This window comes from Trichosurus vulpecula, chromosome 9 (assembly GCF_011100635.1).
Source record: "Trichosurus vulpecula isolate mTriVul1 chromosome 9, mTriVul1.pri, whole genome shotgun sequence".
Taxonomy (NCBI): Eukaryota; Metazoa; Chordata; class Mammalia; order Diprotodontia; family Phalangeridae; genus Trichosurus; species Trichosurus vulpecula.
Genome location: NC_050581.1, coordinates 112,967,001 through 112,986,805, shown reverse-complemented (window position 1 = coordinate 112,986,805; position 19,805 = coordinate 112,967,001). Strand labels below are relative to the sequence as shown.

Below are 19,805 nucleotides of genomic sequence, written 5' to 3'. Positions count from 1 at the left end.
TGTCAATATTCATTAGGGAAATTGGTCTATAATTTTCTTTCTCCATTTTTTACTCTCCCTAGTTTATGTACCAAAACCTTATTTGTGTCAAAGAAGGAACTTGGTAGGATTCCTTCTTTGTCTATTTCCCAACAATTTATGTAGTACTGGAATTAACTATTCTTTAAATTTTTGGTAAAATTTTCTTGTAAATCCATCTGGTCATTTTTTTCCTTATGGGAGTGCATTTATGGCATCAATTTCTTTTTCTAAGATAGAGTAATTTAAGTATTTTATTTCCTGTTCTAGTTCCTATTACTGTTATTCTAGGGAATTCATATTTTTGTAAACATTTATCCATTTCATTTATATTTCCAGCTTTATTGGGATATGGTTCAGCAAAATAGCTCCTAATAATTGCTTTTATTTCTTCTTCAATGTTTGAAAATTCACCTTTTTTCATTTTTGATATTAGTAATTTGTTTTTTCCCCATAAAAACCAGTTCCTAGTTTAATTTATTGGATCAAATTTTTAACTTTCATTTTTCATAATCTCTCTTTTAATTTTCAAGATTTCTACTTTGTTTAAGTGTTTAATTGGGGTGCATATTAATTTGTTGGCTTCCTAAAAATTTTTTTCTAGCTCCATGACTAATTCTTTGATCTGTTTTCTCTTTTATGGATGAAAGAGTTTGGAAATGTAAAATTTCCTCTAAGTACTGATTTGGCTGCATCCCACAGATTTTGGTATCCTGCCTCATTGTTAGAATTATTTTTAATAGAATTACTGATTCTAAGATTTGTTCTTTTACCTACCTATTCTTTAGGATTAAGTTGTTCAGTTTACTATTAATTTTTAATCTTTGACTCAAAAGCCCCTTATTGGACACAATTTTTTACTGCATTATGGTTAGAAAAAGAAGTATTCTTTTTCTGCAGTTTTTGGAGTTTTTATGTCTTAATACACAATCAATTTTTTGAACAGTGTCATGCATAGTAGAGGAATAAATATACTCCTTTCTATTCCTAATCAATAGTCTCCAGAGTTCTATTAGAACTAACTTTTCTAAAATTCTATTCAGCTCCTTATTTCTTATTTTATGGCTAGATTCATCTAGGTTTGAGAGGAGTAAATTGATGTTCCTCCAATATTATATTTTGATTATTTTCCCCTATAATTCATTTAACTTTTCCTTTAAGAATTTAGATGCTATGCTTTTGGCACATACATGTTCAGTATTGATACTGTCTGTTACTTTTCAGCAAAACATAGTTTTCTTGTTTATCTCTTAAGTCTATCTTTGCTTTTGCTTTGTCTGAGATTATGGTTGCTACCCCTGCCTTTACTTCAGCTGAATTATGCTAGATTCTGCTCCAACCCCTTATTTAACTCTATGTGTATTTTTTTTTCTGTTTAAAGTCTGTTATTTGTAAACAATATATTGTTAGATTCTGGTTTCTCTCCCATTCTGCTGTCCTCTTCCATTTTATTGTTGAGTTTATCCCATTCACATTCACGCATGAATGCTAACTGTATGTTTCCTTCCATTCTACTCTCTTATCCTTCTCTCTCTCTCTCTCTCTCTCTCTCTCTCTCTCTCTCTCTCTCTCTTACCAGATCTTCTCTAAGAATGTTTTGCTGCTGACTACTCCCTCCCTTAATCTATCCTCCTTTGTATCTTACTCCCTTTCTCTCACTCCTTCCCTTTCCTTCCTACTTCCCTATCAGGTAAGATGAGTTTTTATATTCAACTGTGTGTGTATGTTTATTCTTTCATCCTTGAATCAATTCAGAAAAAGTGAAGTTTGAGTGTGGCTCACTCCCCACCCCCCACTGTACCCACAATTGTATAAACCCCTTATGTACCCCATCAATGTGATTATTTTCCCTCATTCTTTTCTCTTCCTCCCTCTCCCAGTGTATTCCTCTTCCATTATTCTTTTTAAGATCATCCAAAAAATAATAAAATCACACCTAGACTATCTCTAAGATGCTTCATCTCCTCAAATAGGAATGTAAACAATTTAACTTTATTAAGACCCTTATGATATCTTTTTCATATTTGCCTTTATATGTTTCTCTTGCAACCTTTATTTGAATGTCAAGTTTCCTACTCAGCTCTTGCTTTTTCATCAGGAATGCTTTAAAGTACTCTATTTCGTTAAATATCTTTTCTTTTTCTTCTGGAGGATTATATTCAGTTTTGCTTGGTAGATTATTCTTGGTTGTAATACTAGATCTTTCCACTTTCCCTAATTCTGGTTCTTTGATTAATTTATTAATTCCTTCTTTTTCTTCCTTTTACTTGGTTATCTAATTTGTCCCCTCTTTTTTCTCTCTCACTTAAAAATGAGAGAAGCCTCTCTTCCCTTCTAATTTTTTTTGTTTTTACTATTCTTTGCCTTTTCTAAAAGAGTTTCTTTTCCTCATGCTCTTCATTATTTTTTCTTTCTTTTCTTTATGTTGTACTTTTATTCATTGATTCATTGCCCTTATACTGATTTATTCCTTCCTTAGTATTCATCAAGAAATTAAAGCTTTTAAGTTACATATTTTGAGTTCCTTCTTCTAAAGAATTTCTGTTATTGCCTTGTATATATTTTCCCCCACCCCCTTTTTCTGTTGTGCCTCAGTCTTAGAAATACCAATCTTGCAGGAGATAGAAAGGATAGAAGTATTAGCCCATGGTAGGAATCTTCCCATGCCCAGGATTGTGCAGTTTATTACTGTCCCTCCTTTCCCTCCCATGGTCATTTTCCCCCATTTGACATGAAATCTCCTCTCTGGGCCCATGCCGTTCCACTATTCTGGGTGTCAATTTCTCCCAGAAGCTCTGATTCCCCTTATCCAGAGATAGGATGTTGGAGACACAACACTCTGTTTTCTCTAAGCACTAAATTCTTGTATATTATATCCATTATAAAGTCCCCATATCCCATTATAGGATCTCTCTCTTCTCCATGGAAGTGTTCTTCAGTAAGACACCTTCCCACAAATGAACTGAGATTTCCCTTCTTTCTATTTCAATCCCTTCCTTTGCCACTTTGCCCATTTTTCTTGTAGACTCTAGGAGTTATTTTTCTTTCACTATTAACCATTGACTTGATTAAAGCATGTTATATATTTCCCTCTATTTTCTTCCTCGCTCTCTGCTTTTATGTGCCCTCCTATTTTGCAGTTTAGACCCATAAAAAAATTTGATTCACCTCTAGGCAAGATGTTGTGAGACTTATTTCACAGTGTTCCATGCATGTTTCTCCAACTGCCACTTTTTTCTTTTTGATTTCTCTTTTATCCTTGTCTCCTTGTATACTTTTACAAAGAATCTCTTAATGTTATATTGTTATTTTGTTGTTACTATTTTTATTGTTGATACTATAGATATATTCCTTTTCTAATTTTTCTTTTTTTCCTGGGGTAATTTATCACATACACCTTCCTTGGTTCTTGTACTTATTCATCTTTCTTGTTATTTCTGTTGTCTGAAGTATCTGCAAAGCATAGAATTTGCTCAATTTTGGTTTTCTTTATAGGAATTCTTCAAAGGTCTCTTTTTAATCGAATGTCCACCTTTTTTCATTGATAATTAGGCTGAGGTTTGCAAGATAAGCTATCTAAGTTTTCATCTTGAACTCCTTTGCTCTTTAGATCATTATTCCATTCTCTCAGTTTCTGGTTAGTGCAGAATAGTTTTGTGTTATTTGAATATCGTTTTCTTTATGTTTGAAGGTCTTTCTCCTGGTTACTTGCAGAAGTTGTCATTGGAATTATTAAATTTAACAACTATATATTTTAGTGTTTGTAACCAGGGTTTTTTTTTTCCCTCTAGAGATTCTTTTGATTGCTACTTTAAAAAAAAACTATATTCAGAAGTTCTGGACAGTTTGGGGGGGGGGGGGCATGGTATCATTTATTGCATTATGATGTTCAGGTTTTTTCACTCACAGTCTTTTGGAAGACCTGTAACTCTTACTATGTTGTTTCAATGCATCCTTTTTTTCAAGATAACATGGTCTTGCTTGTTTAGAGATGTTTTCTTTTAACATTATTGTTTGTTTCTTTTCTTCTAGATTATCCTTCACTTCTGTATATTTTCATTCCCAATCAATTGTTCTCCCTTTTTCTTTCCTTTGGCAATATTTGTCAGCATGGATTCAAATTTTTCCATTCTTCTGATGATTTCTGCTGTTAAGGCCATAAATTCTGCTTTCATGATTCTTATACCTTTCTTGAACCACTCAGGAATAGCCTGCTGTGGTTCAAAGCTCTCTTGGGAATATACAGGGTCCTCTGCATTCTCAGTTGTTGATTCCTTTTCCCTTTTCTTACAACATTTGTTCATAGATATATCAACTCATTTGGATGATTTAGAGGCCACATTCCATATTATTATTAATATTTTCACTTTTGGTTTATTTGCTTATGCTCATGGCCTTTTACTGGCTCCTTCCTGAGATCTTTGGTTATTTCAGTCTTTTTGTTTCTTTATATTCTCATTGTGTTCATTTTCTTACTTCTCTTTTTATGGTTTTTTGCCTAGGGGCTAGATGTCAGAGTTGTTCAGCCTCTTCTCATTTTGGGGAGCTCACTTTCTCTATTCCAAGTGACTTTTGGAGGGAGAGAATTAGTCTCAGCTGGATACCTTTCCTTTCAGTTCACTTTCTTTTAGGCTTGATTCACACACATGCTGGTACTCTTCCCCTATATACTCTGTTTTTCAGTTATCTGGCTAAGCACTCCTGTACAATGCATTGCTATGTGGCAATATGATTTTCCATGGTACTGGGAAGGTGTGGTGCTATTCGTGATTAAAGATCTTCCCGGCCCATAGGCCTCAGGTGGAGCTAGTTAAGGGAAGCTTGATTAGGGGAAGCTTGTTTGTAGGAAGGCCCACACCCTTTTGCTAATTAGCTCACCAGAGGTGTGAAGCCCTCAGGCCCTAAAGAGGGTATATATACCCTAAGGATAGTAGTTAAACTGAGAGTGGGGGAGAACTGTGGGCAAGAGAGGATACAGGCAAGCAGATAGCTAGGATTTGTGAGTGAGCCTTTATGGGAAGGCCCCAGCAGAGGGGAAGGTTATGGGATGGCTTGGCTCCCTGCTGTGATATTGTGTTTTAATTTCCTTGCTGTTACAATGAAGTGGATTTACTGGTTTGGGGATACAATTGCTGCTATGGTGAATTGAAGTTGTTGGTTTTAGTATTTGATCCTTTGGTGTCTGAATAAATGTTTTGCTTTTTCTGCCTTCTATATGGAGAGTCTCTTATATTCTGCAATTCAAAACTATACAGGCATATTCACGGTCACCATCGATATTGTGGATCTTGCCTTACTGATACAGAAGGTGAAGCAGCATTGAGTTTTGTTGCAAGTTGATGTGTCACGTTGTGCAAACCTGCTAGAGTGTGGTGGTCTTTGTGGGGAAGAGATGCTGAGTAAGCACATTAGAAATTAGCCTTCTCTGTTGTTAGTTAATTGGATTGTTGGTGTTATAGACTGTGGAGTTCATTCTATCTCATGTTTAATTGAGAATTCTTCCTCTAGGCATAGTGAAAGGCTATCTCTCTCCATTAAATGTATCCGTTTGGATACAGAAACTGAAAAACAGAGTAAATGGAGTAAGGTACCAACATGTGTGTGGACTTCCACCAAGCCAGAAAGAAAGGGGACTAGAAAGGTATCCAGCTGAGGCCAATTCTCTCTTTCCACAGGTCACTTAGAATAGAGGGGAAAAGTAAATCTCCATTTGGAGATTACTGTGCTGGCCTAAACCTAATTTCTGCCAGATTGCTTTCCTGTCTGCCCAGAAGTTTTTGTCAAATGGGAAGATCTTATCCTAACACCAGATATTCTTGGCTTTATACTTACTATGTTCAATTGCTTCTAGGTTGTATTTACCTAATCTGTTCCCATTGGTTGACTTTTCTTTTTTTTAACCAGAACCAAACAAAATGCTCATCCTTTTTGTTTCTTTTTTATTATTTCCTTTGGGGTTTTTGACCTTTTATTCCTTCAAATGAATTTTGTTATTTTGTCTAGGTCTATAACGGAACCCCTTGGTAAGTTTGACTGGTATGGCACTGAAGCTGCAGATTAATTTAGATAATAGCATTTTTATTATATTGTCAAAGACCAACCAAGAAGAGTTAATATCTCTCCAATTTGCTAGTCTTCCATTTCTTGAACAGTTCTGTGGTTGTGTTTGTAGGTTATGAGTTTGAAATGTATCTTGGTAGTTTGAATGCCACACATTTTTTATATTTTAGTTATTTTGAACAGATTTTCTCTCTCTCTCTTCCTGTTGGGTTTTTATAGTAACGTATAGAAAGGGTGATCATTTTGTGAGTTAATTTTATATCATGCTACTTTACTGAAGTATTTCAGTATTATTTCAAATAATTTTAGTTGAATTTATGGAGTTCTTCAAGTAAATCAACATAATTTACAAATGGAGATAATTTTTCTTCTTTACTTAAGCTTATTCCCTATTTTTTTTAATACTATAGCTAGTATTTCTAGAACTATACCAAATAAGAATGATGACGATAGGCATCCCTGCTTTCTCCCCATCTTGGTGGAAATGCTTCCTGCATTACTCCATTATTGATAATGCTAGATCTTGGAATTAGATGAATGTTACTTACCATATTAGGAGGAGATGTACTTAGTCCTACGATTTTTAATGTCTTAACATAGTCATGTTAATATTTTAACATAGTCTAAAGCTTTTCTGCCTCTATTGATAAAATCATGATTTTTGTTGTCTTGTAATGGTCTATTACATTTATCAATCAAACAATTAATAAACATTAAGCACCTATTATGTGACAGGCACTGTGCTAAGTGATAGGGATACACAAAGAGACAAAAGACAATCCCTGACCTCAAGGAGCTTACACTCTATAGGAGGAGATGACATGAAAACAAATATATACCACTAAAGCTATATATGGGATAAACAAGAACTAATTAACAGAGGGAAGGCAATGGAATTAAGAAGGGTTGGGGAAGATTTCCTGTAGAAGTGGGGTTTTAGTTGGGAAGCCACAGTGGTTAATAGAGCACAGGAGAGAGAGCATTTGAGGCATGGGGGACAGCCAGAGAGAATGCCCAGAGCTGAGAAATGGAGTGTCTTGTTCATAGTGAATACTGTTTTGAATATACTACCATAGACTTTTGCTAGTATTTTATTAGATATTTTTTCTCATATTTTTATTAGAGATAGTGTCTATTTTTCTTTCTCTGCTTGACTTCTCCTGGGTTTGGATACCAGGATTGTATTTGTGTCATAGGAGGATTTTAATAAGATGCCCTTTTTTCTCCATATTTGCAAAACATTTATGTTAAGATGCAGTTAATCATTCTTTAAAGGTTTCATGGAATTCACTTTCAAGCCTACCTAAACATGCTATCTGCCTCCAGTTCACCTGTAGCTTGTTCAACTTCTGATTTCAAGATTAAGTTGTTTGTCTTTATTTCTTACACTGTTAATCTGAGTATTTCATGTTTTTGAAAATATTAATCCATTTAACCTAAATTTTGTTTTATTGGCATATAACTGTGTAAAAGTTTTTTTAACAGCCTCTTTTATTTCCCTTCATCTGTTGTGAATTCATTCTTTTAATTTTTTTATCTTCATCTGCTTCTATCCTTTTGAACAAAACACTAATGTAAAAAATTCTACTAGTGTTAAAAAAAGCTCATTTTATTCATTTATTCAGTAGGTAATTCTTTTCAAGTTTGTTGATTTCTTCTTTGGTTTTCAGAATTTCTATTTTTGTGGGGTTTATGTTTGTTATTCTAAATTTTTTTTATTGCATGCACTTGCCTACCTTATTGTAGGTATTTAATAAATGCTAGTAAACTGCATGCCCAATACACTGATCTCTCCTTTCTCTATTTTGTTGATGAAAATGTCTAGCAATATACATTTTCCTATAAGGATTAAGCTGTCTGCATTCCCAAACTTTTGGCCTGTTGTCTCAAGATCGTAATTTTCTTTGATGAAATTATTTTTCTATGATTGGTTCTCTGATTTGCTCATTTAGTGCCCATTTAAGTTTGAATTGTTTCTTCAAATTTCTCGTTTATTGTAATTTTTATTGATCATGGTCAATAAAACATGCTTAACATTTCTACTTTTCTGCATTTGTTTATGAATTTTTATGTCCTAGCATGTGGTCAGTTTTTGTGAAGATGACATGCAAAGCTGAGAAATATATATACCCCATATGAGTCCCATATCAAAGCTCTATCATATCTAATTTTCCTTAAATTCTATTCAGGGTCTTAACGTCTTTCTTGTTGACTTTTTGGTTAGATTTACATAGTTTTTAATAAACCAAATTGAAGTACCCAACTTTTTTTTTTGCTATTTCTCCTTATAGTTCAATTGCCTTTTTCTTTCTTTTTTTAAAAATTATTATTTATTTAATATGTTTAGTTTTCAGCATTGATTTTCACAAGAGTTTGAATTACAAATTTTCTCCCCATTTGCCTTTTTCTTTTTTTAAAAAAAAAATTACTTGTTTTAAATCTTTTTTAAAAATTTGAGTTCTAACTTCCTCTTCTCCTCCCAGGCCCTCTCCCACTTATTGAGAAGGCAAACAATATGATATCGATTACACATGTGAAATCAAGCAAAACATATTTCCATGTTAGCCATGTTGCAAAAGAAAAGGAAAACAGAAAATACACTTCAATTTGCACTTAGTGCTCATTAGTTCTCTCTCTGGAGGTGGACAGATAGCATTTTTCCACCATGAGTCCATTAGAATTACCTTGGTCACGGTAGCTAAGTCTCTCATCATTGGTATAATATTGCTGTTACTTTGTACAATGATTTGGTTCTGTCCACTTCACTCTGCATCAGTTCATACAGATCTTCCAAGGTTTTTCTGAAACTACCTCCCCTTGTCAATTCTTATAGTACAATAGTACTCCAGCACAATCATATCATTTGTTCAGCCATTCCCCAATAGATGAACACCCCCTCCATTTCTAAATCTTTGCCACTACAAAAAGAGCTGCTATAAAAATTTGTGTACATATAGGTCCTTTTCCTTTTTCTTTGATCTCTTTGGGATACAGACCTAGTAGTGGTAATGCTGGATCAAAGGGTATGTACATATTTACAGCCTTTGGGCATACTTCTGAATTGTTCTCCAGAATGGTTCGACCAGTTCATAACTCCATCAGCAATGCTTTAGTGACTCTATTTTTCCAGATCCCCCCATTTTCCTATTTTCCTCCTTTGTCATTTTGGCCAACTTGATAGGTGTTAGGTGATACCACAGAGTTGTTTTAATTTGCATTTCTCTGATCAATAGGGATTTAGAGCATTCTTTCATATGACTATAGATAGCTTTGATTTCTTCTGAAAACTGTCTGTTCATATCCTCTAACCATTTATCAAATGGGGAATGGTTCTGAGAGAAATAATTATTAATAGCCAATGATTTGGGGAGATCCAGAGTTTTCCCCCTTTTTCTAAAGTCTGATTTTAAAAAGTTCAGTCTCCTGAAGGATACTTTGCTGATAATAAGATTGGACTAAGACCCTACCCACACAGCTACTGTGTTCTGATCAAGCTTGAGCGGGGCATAAATTCTTTGAATAGATTGCCCAAAGCTGGGGAGTGGTCTGAGTATACAGATAGTCTGTCCAAGGGGGACATGAAATTATTCTCAGATCCTCATTGTAATATTCCTTCCCTAATTGTTAACCAATCAGAGTTGTTTCAACCCTGAGGACTGCCTACTCTTCAAAGGATATGTAAACTGTGAGCCCACCACCATGATTTTTTGGTCTAAGAGAATGGTGGCCAATTGACCATCCTTTTATTAATAATGTGCTGATCTTATTAATAAAATGGTTAAATTACCCAGAAACTATGTCTCTCGGAAACTTTTTAATCATCACAGTTCCTGTTTTTATAAATTTGACTCTGTTCCCTATATATCTGAGAAATGAGGCCTTTATCAGAGAAATTTGCTGTTAAAATTTTTGATATTACTTCATTGTCTATGGTATCTTTTAGCAAAAAGTAGTTTATCTGATTTTCTCTTTTAATTAGATCTATTTTTGCTTTTGCTTTGTTTGAGATCAGGATCATTATCTCTGCTTTTTTTTTTTTTAAACCTCAGCTGAAGCAAAATAGATTCTCCTCCAGCTCCTTATTTTAACTGTTTGTGTGTCTCTCTGTTTCAAGTGTGTTTCTCGTAAACAACATATTGTTGGGTTATGGTTTCTAATCTATTCTGCTATTCACTTCCATTACATGGGCGAGCTCATCCCATTCACATTCACAATTATTGTGTATTTCCCTCCCTCCTATTTTCTTCTGTTTATCCTCCTCTCTTTTGACCCTGTGCCTCTTCTCAAGTCTGTTTGCTTCTGACCACTGCCTCCCTTAACCTAACCTCTCTTTTATCACCCTCCACCTCTTATCCCATTTCCCTACTTCCTGACATGCCTCATTATGAGAAAGAATAAGATCTTTCTTGTTCTTTCTCATTTCTTCCTCCTGTTTGCAATGGTGATCATGCAGGTGAGAGGAACAGAGGTTTATTTGAACTGGCATACTTTAAAAATTTTTAAATCTTATTAGTAAAATATTCTTGTGGCATTTTATAGTCCACAAGTGCCTCATTCTATTTTGACCCTCAAGTCTAAAAATCACTGAATTGGCCTAGCTCAGGTCTGGATCAGAGTTAAGTCCTTCCCCCACTGTAATGGGATAAAGATGTCCTGCTACTTTTTGGGATGGGGTTTTTGCATCCTGGTTCCACCTCCCCTACAGTGGCTATTAGCTATGACATTGATTGGAACCAGTCTCTCTCTCTCTTTCCATAATCCCTACTTGGGACCAGGGCTAGGCCTAGAGCTGGAACCAAGTTCCACCCTGCTGCTATCATTCTCAACTGGGAAATCCTTAGTTCCATCCTCATCTCTTGCTGAAGTTTTCGGACAGGAAGTTGAGCTGGCTCTGTTCCCTTTCCTGATGCAATCCTGAATGTGTTGGAGGAGCTTACTGGTTTATTTTTGGGTTTGTTGATATTTTGCTGTATGTGATGCTGTTCTTTATCATTCCTGAGATGGTTCTCCAGGGAGCTGAGATTGTACAGAATTTTTTAAGTTGCCTATTTGCTGGAAGTTGACCTTGGGTTCTTCAAATCTATGCCGGCAGGTTGCCAACTCTGTTAGTTTCTACTAAGCCAGAAAGGCTTCTTGTAATGAGCACAGGGATGGTGCTCATTATCTGATCTGATAAGCATATAGCCTATCATCTGAGGACAAGTCTAATTTTGGACAGGCTTATCACCACAAAGTTGGCCATCAAGGAATGAATTTTTTTTTCACCCAAAACAACTCATACGACTATCTACTAAGGTGTAGAAAGAGTATAGCCTATATTGGTTGATGTTATGCCCACTCTGATGAATTCTTTGGATCCTTGAAGTTAGAAAAAGCCAAGAAGAAGCATAGCATCCCTGCATAGCAACTGGCAAAGCTGAAGAGAATAGTGCTAAAAATTTAAATTCTTTTCCGTTGATCAAAGAGGAGTTCTGCTTATATGCTAGTGTATGTACTAGATAAGTATGGTTTGATGATCTCCAAGTTCCTTTCTAGCTTTGAGATTTGATGATTCTTTGATTCTCAAAATGGTCCCTTGCATAAAACTTAGAATGAGGAAGTAACTGGGAGAGACTTAGTTCTTACCTCAAAAAGGAGACTGAAAGCATCCTCCTCACGTCCCGTCATATGCACAGACAGGCCCTTGACAAAGATTCCTTGTGGGCTTTCTACTATAGACATTGGAGTGTCTGAGTTGCCAACATAGGGAAGGGTGGACAAGAGATCGAACAGGGTCTCGTTATAGATTTCCAGATATGAGACCCGAACGGTGATGGAATGTGTGGGGCGTTCTTCTATCATCCTAAAAACCTAGAAAGGATATTAGACAGAAATCAATAAATGTGTTTTCAATTAACTGATGAGTTTTTATCGAGCACTAAGTATGTGTGCCAAGTACTATGTGGTAGACACAAAGATATATGATAGTATTACAGTAATTAAGGTGGGACTTTTTTTTTTGTTACTGTTTTCTCTTTTGGAGCACTTATTTAATCAAGAGCTCTTGATGAGTCTGGCCTTTTTGGTTGTTGTTGTAATTAGATCAGGAGTCTTTGACCTGCTTACATCAAGGAAAAGCCTAGTTTACATGGGTTTCAGTCGCATGTTTGTGACGCCAGAAGCTTTTAGGTCACGTGGGTTTGAGTTGCATGTTGTGATGCCCTTTGACCCTGAACAGGTTATATAAACTCAGACTCTGGTGTTTTGCCTTTGGAGCTCACTCATGGAAGGAGTGTTGAGACTCTGGGCAAGCCTCTGTAACTGCCCCCTGGCTTTGCTAAGACCCATTGGTTCTTCTCTGGTAACTACTGTGATTTGGTCAGACAGATAAGAGGCCTGTCTGTTGATTTCATGCTTATTTGCTCTGTTTATATAATGTATGTTTGTAATTTGTTTGTATTTGCTCTGAAGTTCAGAGTGCTGGCTTTTTCCCCTGAACTAAGTGAACAATATATGTATGTTTGATTAAAGTCAGATTGTTAACCTCTTAAAGTTACTTTCCTTAGAGAAGCAGATCAAAGAACCTGTGCTGGCAGCTCTTGTTGGTAGTCTTGCTGGGTCTTATACCCCTACAACAGATGCTAGCCAAACTGTTGTTACAGATAACCCCTGCTCTCAAATGGCTTATAATCCATTTAGTTGGGCTTTTCATCAATAAAGTGTTTTATTATTCTGTTAAGGGCAGCTAAGTGGTACCATAGATAGAGCACCAGGCCTGGAGTAAGGAAGACCTGAGTTCAAATCTGGCCTCAGACACTTATTAACTGTGGGATCCTGGGTAAGTCACTTAACCCTGTTCGCCATAGTTTCCTCATCTGTAAAATGAACTGGAGAAGGAAATAGCAAACCACTTCAATATTTCTGCCAAGAAAACCCCAAATGGGGCCCCAATGATTCAGATAGAACTGAAACCACTGAACGACAACATAAACATTATTCTGTTGCTTTTAAGGTCATGGATAACTAATTAGATTGACCAGCATTAGTAAATTCACAAATAGAGCAGGTAATGTGGTTTAGGTGACTGAAAGTGCAGACCTCCCAAATAAATGAAAAAAGCACTTATTAAGTGCTTACTATATACAAGGCACTGTGCTAACCACTGGGGATACATATAATAGCAAACAAAACAGTCTCTACTCTCAAAGAGCTTACATTTGAATGGGGGAAAGCAACATATAAGGGAGAGCTAAAAAGGGCAGGAGGGATAGAGATAGTGGATACTCATGGCAAAAGGTTTGAAAATGGCTGGAAAGTGACATGGAGTCCTCTAAGGTAAGGTGAAAACTCACCTATCTGAGATTGGAATTCTAGGGGGCAGAGTCCAGGTCCCAGTGAGAGAAGGATGAGGAGGACTGGATTTGGAAAGATCTGGGAAGTGATGCTGGGTGCAATGGATAGAGCCTGGAGTCCAGAAGACTCTTCTTCCTGAGTTCAAATCTGGCCTCAGACACTTACTTGCTGTGTGACCCTGGGCAAGTCACTTGACCCTGAGGCAAACACCTCAGTTTCCTCATCTGTAAAATGAGATGGAGTAGGCAATGGCAAAGCACTCCAATATCTTTGGCAAGAAAAGCCCAAATGAGGTCACAAAGAGTCAGACATGACTGAAAACGACTGAACAACAAGGGAAGTGATGCCAAAGTCAGGTCCGGCCTTCAGCCTTAGTCACATCTCTATCGCTAACTAGGTGGGGTAGCCTTGACTAACTCCCTTTCCCTCTTTGGAATTCAATTTTCTCATATGTAAAATGAGGCGGTTGGATTTGATGACTTCTGGAGTGTTTTTCCCTTTAAAGACTCCGTAAAATTATAAGTAATTGAAACTTGTCATAATGGGATATTTTTCAGAGCACCACTAAAACTGACTCCTAAGGAGGTAATGCCAAGGCTGAAGGGTTTTGGATATTACTTTAGAGCTTTGCATGTGCTCCCATACACCAACAGATTGGAGAACTCACCATGAGGGTATTTCCTCCAAAGATTGAAACTGATTTACGTCTACCCATTTGGTATGATTCCCATCCATACCCTCTCATAAATTCACCACTGTGGAGGCTGCCTAACATGCTGCAGACGTTCTAGGCACTCTCTTCACATTGTGGACAATCATAATTAGAGTGGAGTGTGATCTCTACCGTCCATTTCTAGGTAAAGAACACCTCAAACATCCCAGATAAATGGCTAGCTTATTCTAAAAATATCACCATGGAAGGAAATTACACAACTTCCCCCAGGTAGCCTTTCCAGAGCATACAATTAGCAACCTAATCTCATACATTTGGTTATTTCTTTCTAGCTCTACATTATATGAAGCATGATAAATTGACAGTATTTTAACAAGGATATGACATCACAAAGAGAAACAGCATGATATAAACAAACATTTATTAAGTGCCTACTATGTGCCAGGCCTTATGCTAAGTTTTGGCCTTAGAGCAAAAAAGGGTTAAGTTCTTTCTCTAATGCATATTGGCTATGTGACCCTAGGCAAGTCACTTAATTCCTTAGTGTCCCAAGAAGTTCTTTAGGACTATAAGTTGCAGACCAGTTGCTGATCTGCATTGGTAGAAGGAATTTTCTTACCAGGAGTTCCCTACACCAATGAACCAAAAGGGCCAATGCAGAACAAAAACAATGCAAAAAAAAAACAAAAACAAACCCAAAACATAACACAGGGCCACTTATGACATGGTTGGTGCCTGGAGTAACTGATCCCATTCTAAGATGCTGCGACAGCCTATCCATCTTCAACTGAGTTACTGCAGTTGTAGGTCAGAGCTTTTATTCTTCCCACCCTGAGTTTCAACTCGACTCCGTACAGAAACTATTTCGAACCTTCTCTCCTTTCCTTAAGCCTTCTACACATCTCCTCCAGTTGTAGAACTCTTGGCTAAGAAAATCGAAGCTATTTGACATGACCTCTCCTTTTTCTCTCCCCTTCCTCTCAAAACCCTTCAACATTACCTCTCCTTTCCATCCTTTCCTTTTCCCTAGTCTGTAGACCCTTTGAACATAAACATGTATGTTCATGTGTGTATACACTTGTTTACTTGTTGTCTCCCCCTCCTAGAATGTGAGCTCCTTTAGAATGAGATTATAGGATAAATTGGGAGCTGGAAGGGACCTCTGATCACTTCATTTTACAGATGAGGAAAATGAAGCTGAGGAAGTGATCGGCCCAAGGTCACACAGGTGGTGAGAATGAGATGGGATTTGAACCTGTCTCTAAAATCAATGAATGCCCTTTCCACCATTCCAGGGGTTGTTTTATTCTTTGTATTTCTATCCCTGGCAAATAGTAGGTGCTTAATAAGTGAGTTTTTATTGACTGATAGTGATCTTTGAGATGTAACATTCTTACATTCTGTGAGACCAAAAGTTCTTTTGGGGATCCTCTTGATTATGAGAAAGGCCCTCAAGGGAGTATGGGGCTGCGAGGAGAGAACCCCTTTAACCTCAAAGAGCTATAGAAATATGGACAATTCAAATCAATAAGCATTTATCATGAGGATGATGTTAAGAATCCTTGACATTTGTATAATGCTTTGTAATTTTGTATGTTTCTAAAGTAATTTGTAATGTCATTTGATCATTACTTATTCAGTAACTACTCTGTACAAGGTGGTGGTGTTGTCCAGTCACGTCCGACTCTCCGTGACCTCATTCGGGGTTTTCCTGGCAAAGATATTGGAGTGGTTTGCTATTTCCTTCTCCAGCTCATTTGACAGTTGAGGAAACTGAGCCAAACAGGGCTAAGTGACTTGCCCAGGGTCACACAGCTAGTAAATGTCTGAGGCTGAATTTGAATGCAGGAAGATGAGTCTTCCTGACTCCAGGCCTGGCACTCTGTGTGCAAGGTACTATGAAGCAATATGGTGAAGTAGCTTAAAGGACTGACTTGGAATCAGAAAGAACTTTGTTCAAATTTGCCTTCTGACATGAATTAGCCATGTGACCCTGAGCAAGTCACTTAATCAGGCTTTTAAGTGCTATATAAATGTCAATTATTATTAGGCATTGGGGATACAAAGATGAAATGACATATAGTCCCTACCCTCTAGGAATTTACATTACAAGGAGGGATGTAATATTTAAACATATAAAATAGGTTTAATACCAAAAAGTACAAATATTTTATTATTTAACGCAATATCTAATATAAAAATATAAAATTTGTTGTTCGGTCATTTTTCAGTAGCCTCTGACTCTTTATGACCCCATTTTGAGATTTTCCTGGCAAAGATACTGGAGTAGTTTGCCATTTCCTTCTCCAGCTCTTTTTACAGATGAGGAACTGAGGCAAACAGGGTTAAATGACTTGTCTAGGGTTACACAACTAGTGAGTTTTTGAGGCTGGATTTGAACTCAGGAAGATGAGTCTTCCTGATTCCAAACCCAGTGCTCTATTTATTGTGACACGTAGCTACCCTAATATAAAATACATAATCCTAATATAAGATACAATAAAACATAAATTTTAATATGGGAATATAATTTTATAGTTTTTAAAAATAGTTAAAATAATTTTGTACTTTAATATAAAAATATAAATATAATAAAAAATAATTTGAAGGAATGGGCCTGGGGGAGTAGGAAAGGCTGTCTACAGGTATGGTACCTGAGATATGACTTGAAAAAGTCATAGAAGTCTTGAAGAAAGTGAAGGATTTAAAGAGACAGGAAGTAAGAAGGGCATGCATCCTAGGCACATGGGAGAGCTAGCACAAAAGCCAGGTGTGAGTTAGAATGTGACAGCAAGGAACAGCCAGGAGACAAGTTTGGCCAGAATGGAGAGCGCATGAGAGGAAGTAATGGGAAACAAGAATGGAGCTAGGGCTTTAAGTGACAGCCTGAGGAATTGTGTTTGATCCTAAAGGCAATAGGGAAGCTTCAAGAGCAGGAGTAACATTGTCAGATCTGTGTTACAAGAAGATTGTTCTGGCAGCTGGGTGGGCAATGCATCAGATAGAGGATGGAAGCCGGGACACTACAAAGAAGCCAGGATTGTGGGTTGTTGTTTTTTTCTTGACACCTTTTGTTTCTTTATAGCATTCATATCTGACTACATGCCCCCTATTCAGCCAGTGAACCATCCCTTGTAACAAAAACTAAGAAATAAAGAGGAAAAAGCATTCAAGCAAAACCAACCAATACATCAACCACTTCTGACAGCATGTGCCATTTCACCTCCATTTGTCCCCATCTGTGCAAAGAAAGGAAGGAGGTATATGTTTTCTCAACTCTCCTCCTGGGCCAAATGTGGTCAGTACAATTACATGGCATTTACTTTAATTTTTATTTTACTATTTGCATTGTTGTAGTCACTATTCTCCTGATTCTGGTTACTTCACTCGAGCAGTCCCTCCAAGCCCTCCTCTGCCTTTAGGAATCCTTAATATTTGTTGCTTCTTACAGGACCCTGGTATTCCATTACATTTATGCACCATAATTGGCTTAGATGTTTCCCAATTGAGAGGCTCCTACATTGTTTCTAGTTCTGTCTCCACAAAAAGTCCTGCTATGAATTTGATACATACACAACTCTTCCTTCTGCCTTTGACCTCTTTGTGGTCTTTGCTCAGCAGTGGGATGTGTGGTCATCTTGTCTCTCCAACTAGACCACACACTCTTCTATGAGAGCAGGGACCACATCTTGGCCTTCTGTGTCCTACACAGGCAATGATGTGCTCACAGCAGGGCTTGATAAACACTTGTGTCTGCAGAACCTGGAGAAAAGGCAATCTTGCCATTTCTTTATCCTAAGAGAAATTGGCCATACCTGCTGTAAAGCTCGGGGGAGGATGCCTCGATGCTTGTAGTTTTCAGTTGTTCCAGTCATGGTATATGTCTTTCCCGCTCCTGTTTGCCCATAACACATGATTGTGCCTGGAAATATTTAAAAAACTTTTGTGTAAAAATTAAGTAAAATACCTTCCCGTAAAGACTTACATGAACTGATGCTGAGTGGAGTGAGCAGAACCAGGGAAAACATTGTACACAGTTACAGCAACACTGTGCAATGATCAACCTTGATAGACTTGGCTCTGCTTCAGCAATGATCTAAGACAATTGCAAAGGACTCATTTTGGAAAATACTATCCATATCCAGAGAAAGAACTATGGAGTCTGAATGCAGATCAAAGCCCACCATTTTCACTTTTTTTTGTTTGTTTTTATCTTTTTCTTGATTTTTCCCTTTTGCTCTGATTCTTCTTTCACAACATGGCTAATGTAGAAATATGTTTAATATGATTGTACATGTATAACCTATATCATACTGTTTGCCATCTTGGGGAGGAGAGAAAAAAGTATGGGACTCAGAATCTTATAAAAGTGAATGTTAAAAAATGAAAACTTTCTTTACATGTAATTGGAAAAAAATAAAATACTATCAAAAATACCTTCCCATACAATGCAGACTTCTAGATGCAGGAATTTCTGAAATGTTCTAACAAGGCAAATAAATCTAATGTCATTCATTAAAAACATATAATCAGAAACTAAAAAAAAAATACTTATAACAATAGAAATTCCAAAGAAAGGGAAAACAATATGTCCTATGGAGCTTAAGGGAAGAGGTTATATGAGCTGATGAATGGGGAATTAGACAAAGGAGGAATACAATTGTCTTCCAATGCCAGGTTGCCCAACTGCACAATGAGAGAATCCTTAAGCTGGGTTTGGAAAAATGACATTTTTCAGTGGAAATATATGTGGATTTGGAGTCAAAGGACCTGTGCTCAGATCCCAACTCTGCCCATTACCTATGTGATTGTGGGCAATCTAGTCCCTCTAGGACTTAGTTTTCTTGTTCTGAAGGTCAGGAACATCTCCCCCATTCCTGGCCTCTTCCAGACTCTGCTCGTCCTCCACCTTTGGCAGGTGGCCATCTTCTTTTTACTCTCGATGTACCTTGTATATAACTATTTATTTGCAGCTATCTCCCCCGTTAGTAGGCAAACTCCTTGAGGGCAGGCACTGTTTTTTGGTTTTTGCTTTCCTTTGTATCTTCAATATTTAGCACAGTTCCTGTCACATAGGTAGCTGAGCAGCACAGTGGATACAATGCTGAGCCTGGAGTCAGAAAGACCTGAGTTCAAATCCAGCCTCAGATACCTACTAGCTGAATAACCTTAGACAACTCACTTAATCTCTGTCTGCTTCCATTTCTTCAACTGTAAAATAGGGATAATAATAGCTCCTACCTCCCAGGGATGTTGTGAGGATTGAATGAGATAATATTTATAAAGTGCTTAGCACAATGCCTGGCATGTAGTAACCTCTATATGAATGCTAGCTGTTATTACTGGTATGATTAGTAAGTGCTTAATAAATTCTTGTTTACTAGAATGACTGATCAGCCTATGATCTCTAAGATCTCTTACCATTTTAAATTACGATCCTAAGATCTAAGATCCTGAGGGCGGCACTGACCCGAGCTATGACTTAAGGTCACATTTCCCAGCCTGTGAGTCATGGACCTCCTCTTAGGGGTTGCAGAGTTATCACAAAGGGTCTATGAATGCATATGTGATTTAATAAATACGATGAACATAGTTTCTATAGACAAGATATAAAAGCATTTATTAAGCACTTACTAGAATCCTGGTACTGTGGTATGACTGAAGAAATGGTGTGTCATATTTATAACTATTCCTCAAATATATGTAGATACTATTGTGATTA

At 36.9% G+C, this 19,805-nt stretch overlaps 1 protein-coding gene across 2 annotated transcripts in view; it reads right to left on the bottom strand.

Moving 5' to 3' along the window:
• Positions 1–19,805, bottom strand: part of KIF9 (kinesin family member 9) — a 72,406-nt gene that overhangs the window by 45,525 nt on the left and 7,076 nt on the right. For both annotated transcript variants that reach the window (XM_036738957.1, XM_036738959.1), the window contains exons 4-5: positions 17,899–18,005; positions 11,704–11,928 (exon numbers count right to left, since the gene is read on the bottom strand). In XM_036738957.1, the coding sequence (XP_036594852.1) occupies positions 11,704–11,928; positions 17,899–18,005 (332 nt within the window). The remainder of the gene's footprint in view (positions 1–11,703; positions 11,929–17,898; positions 18,006–19,805) is intronic.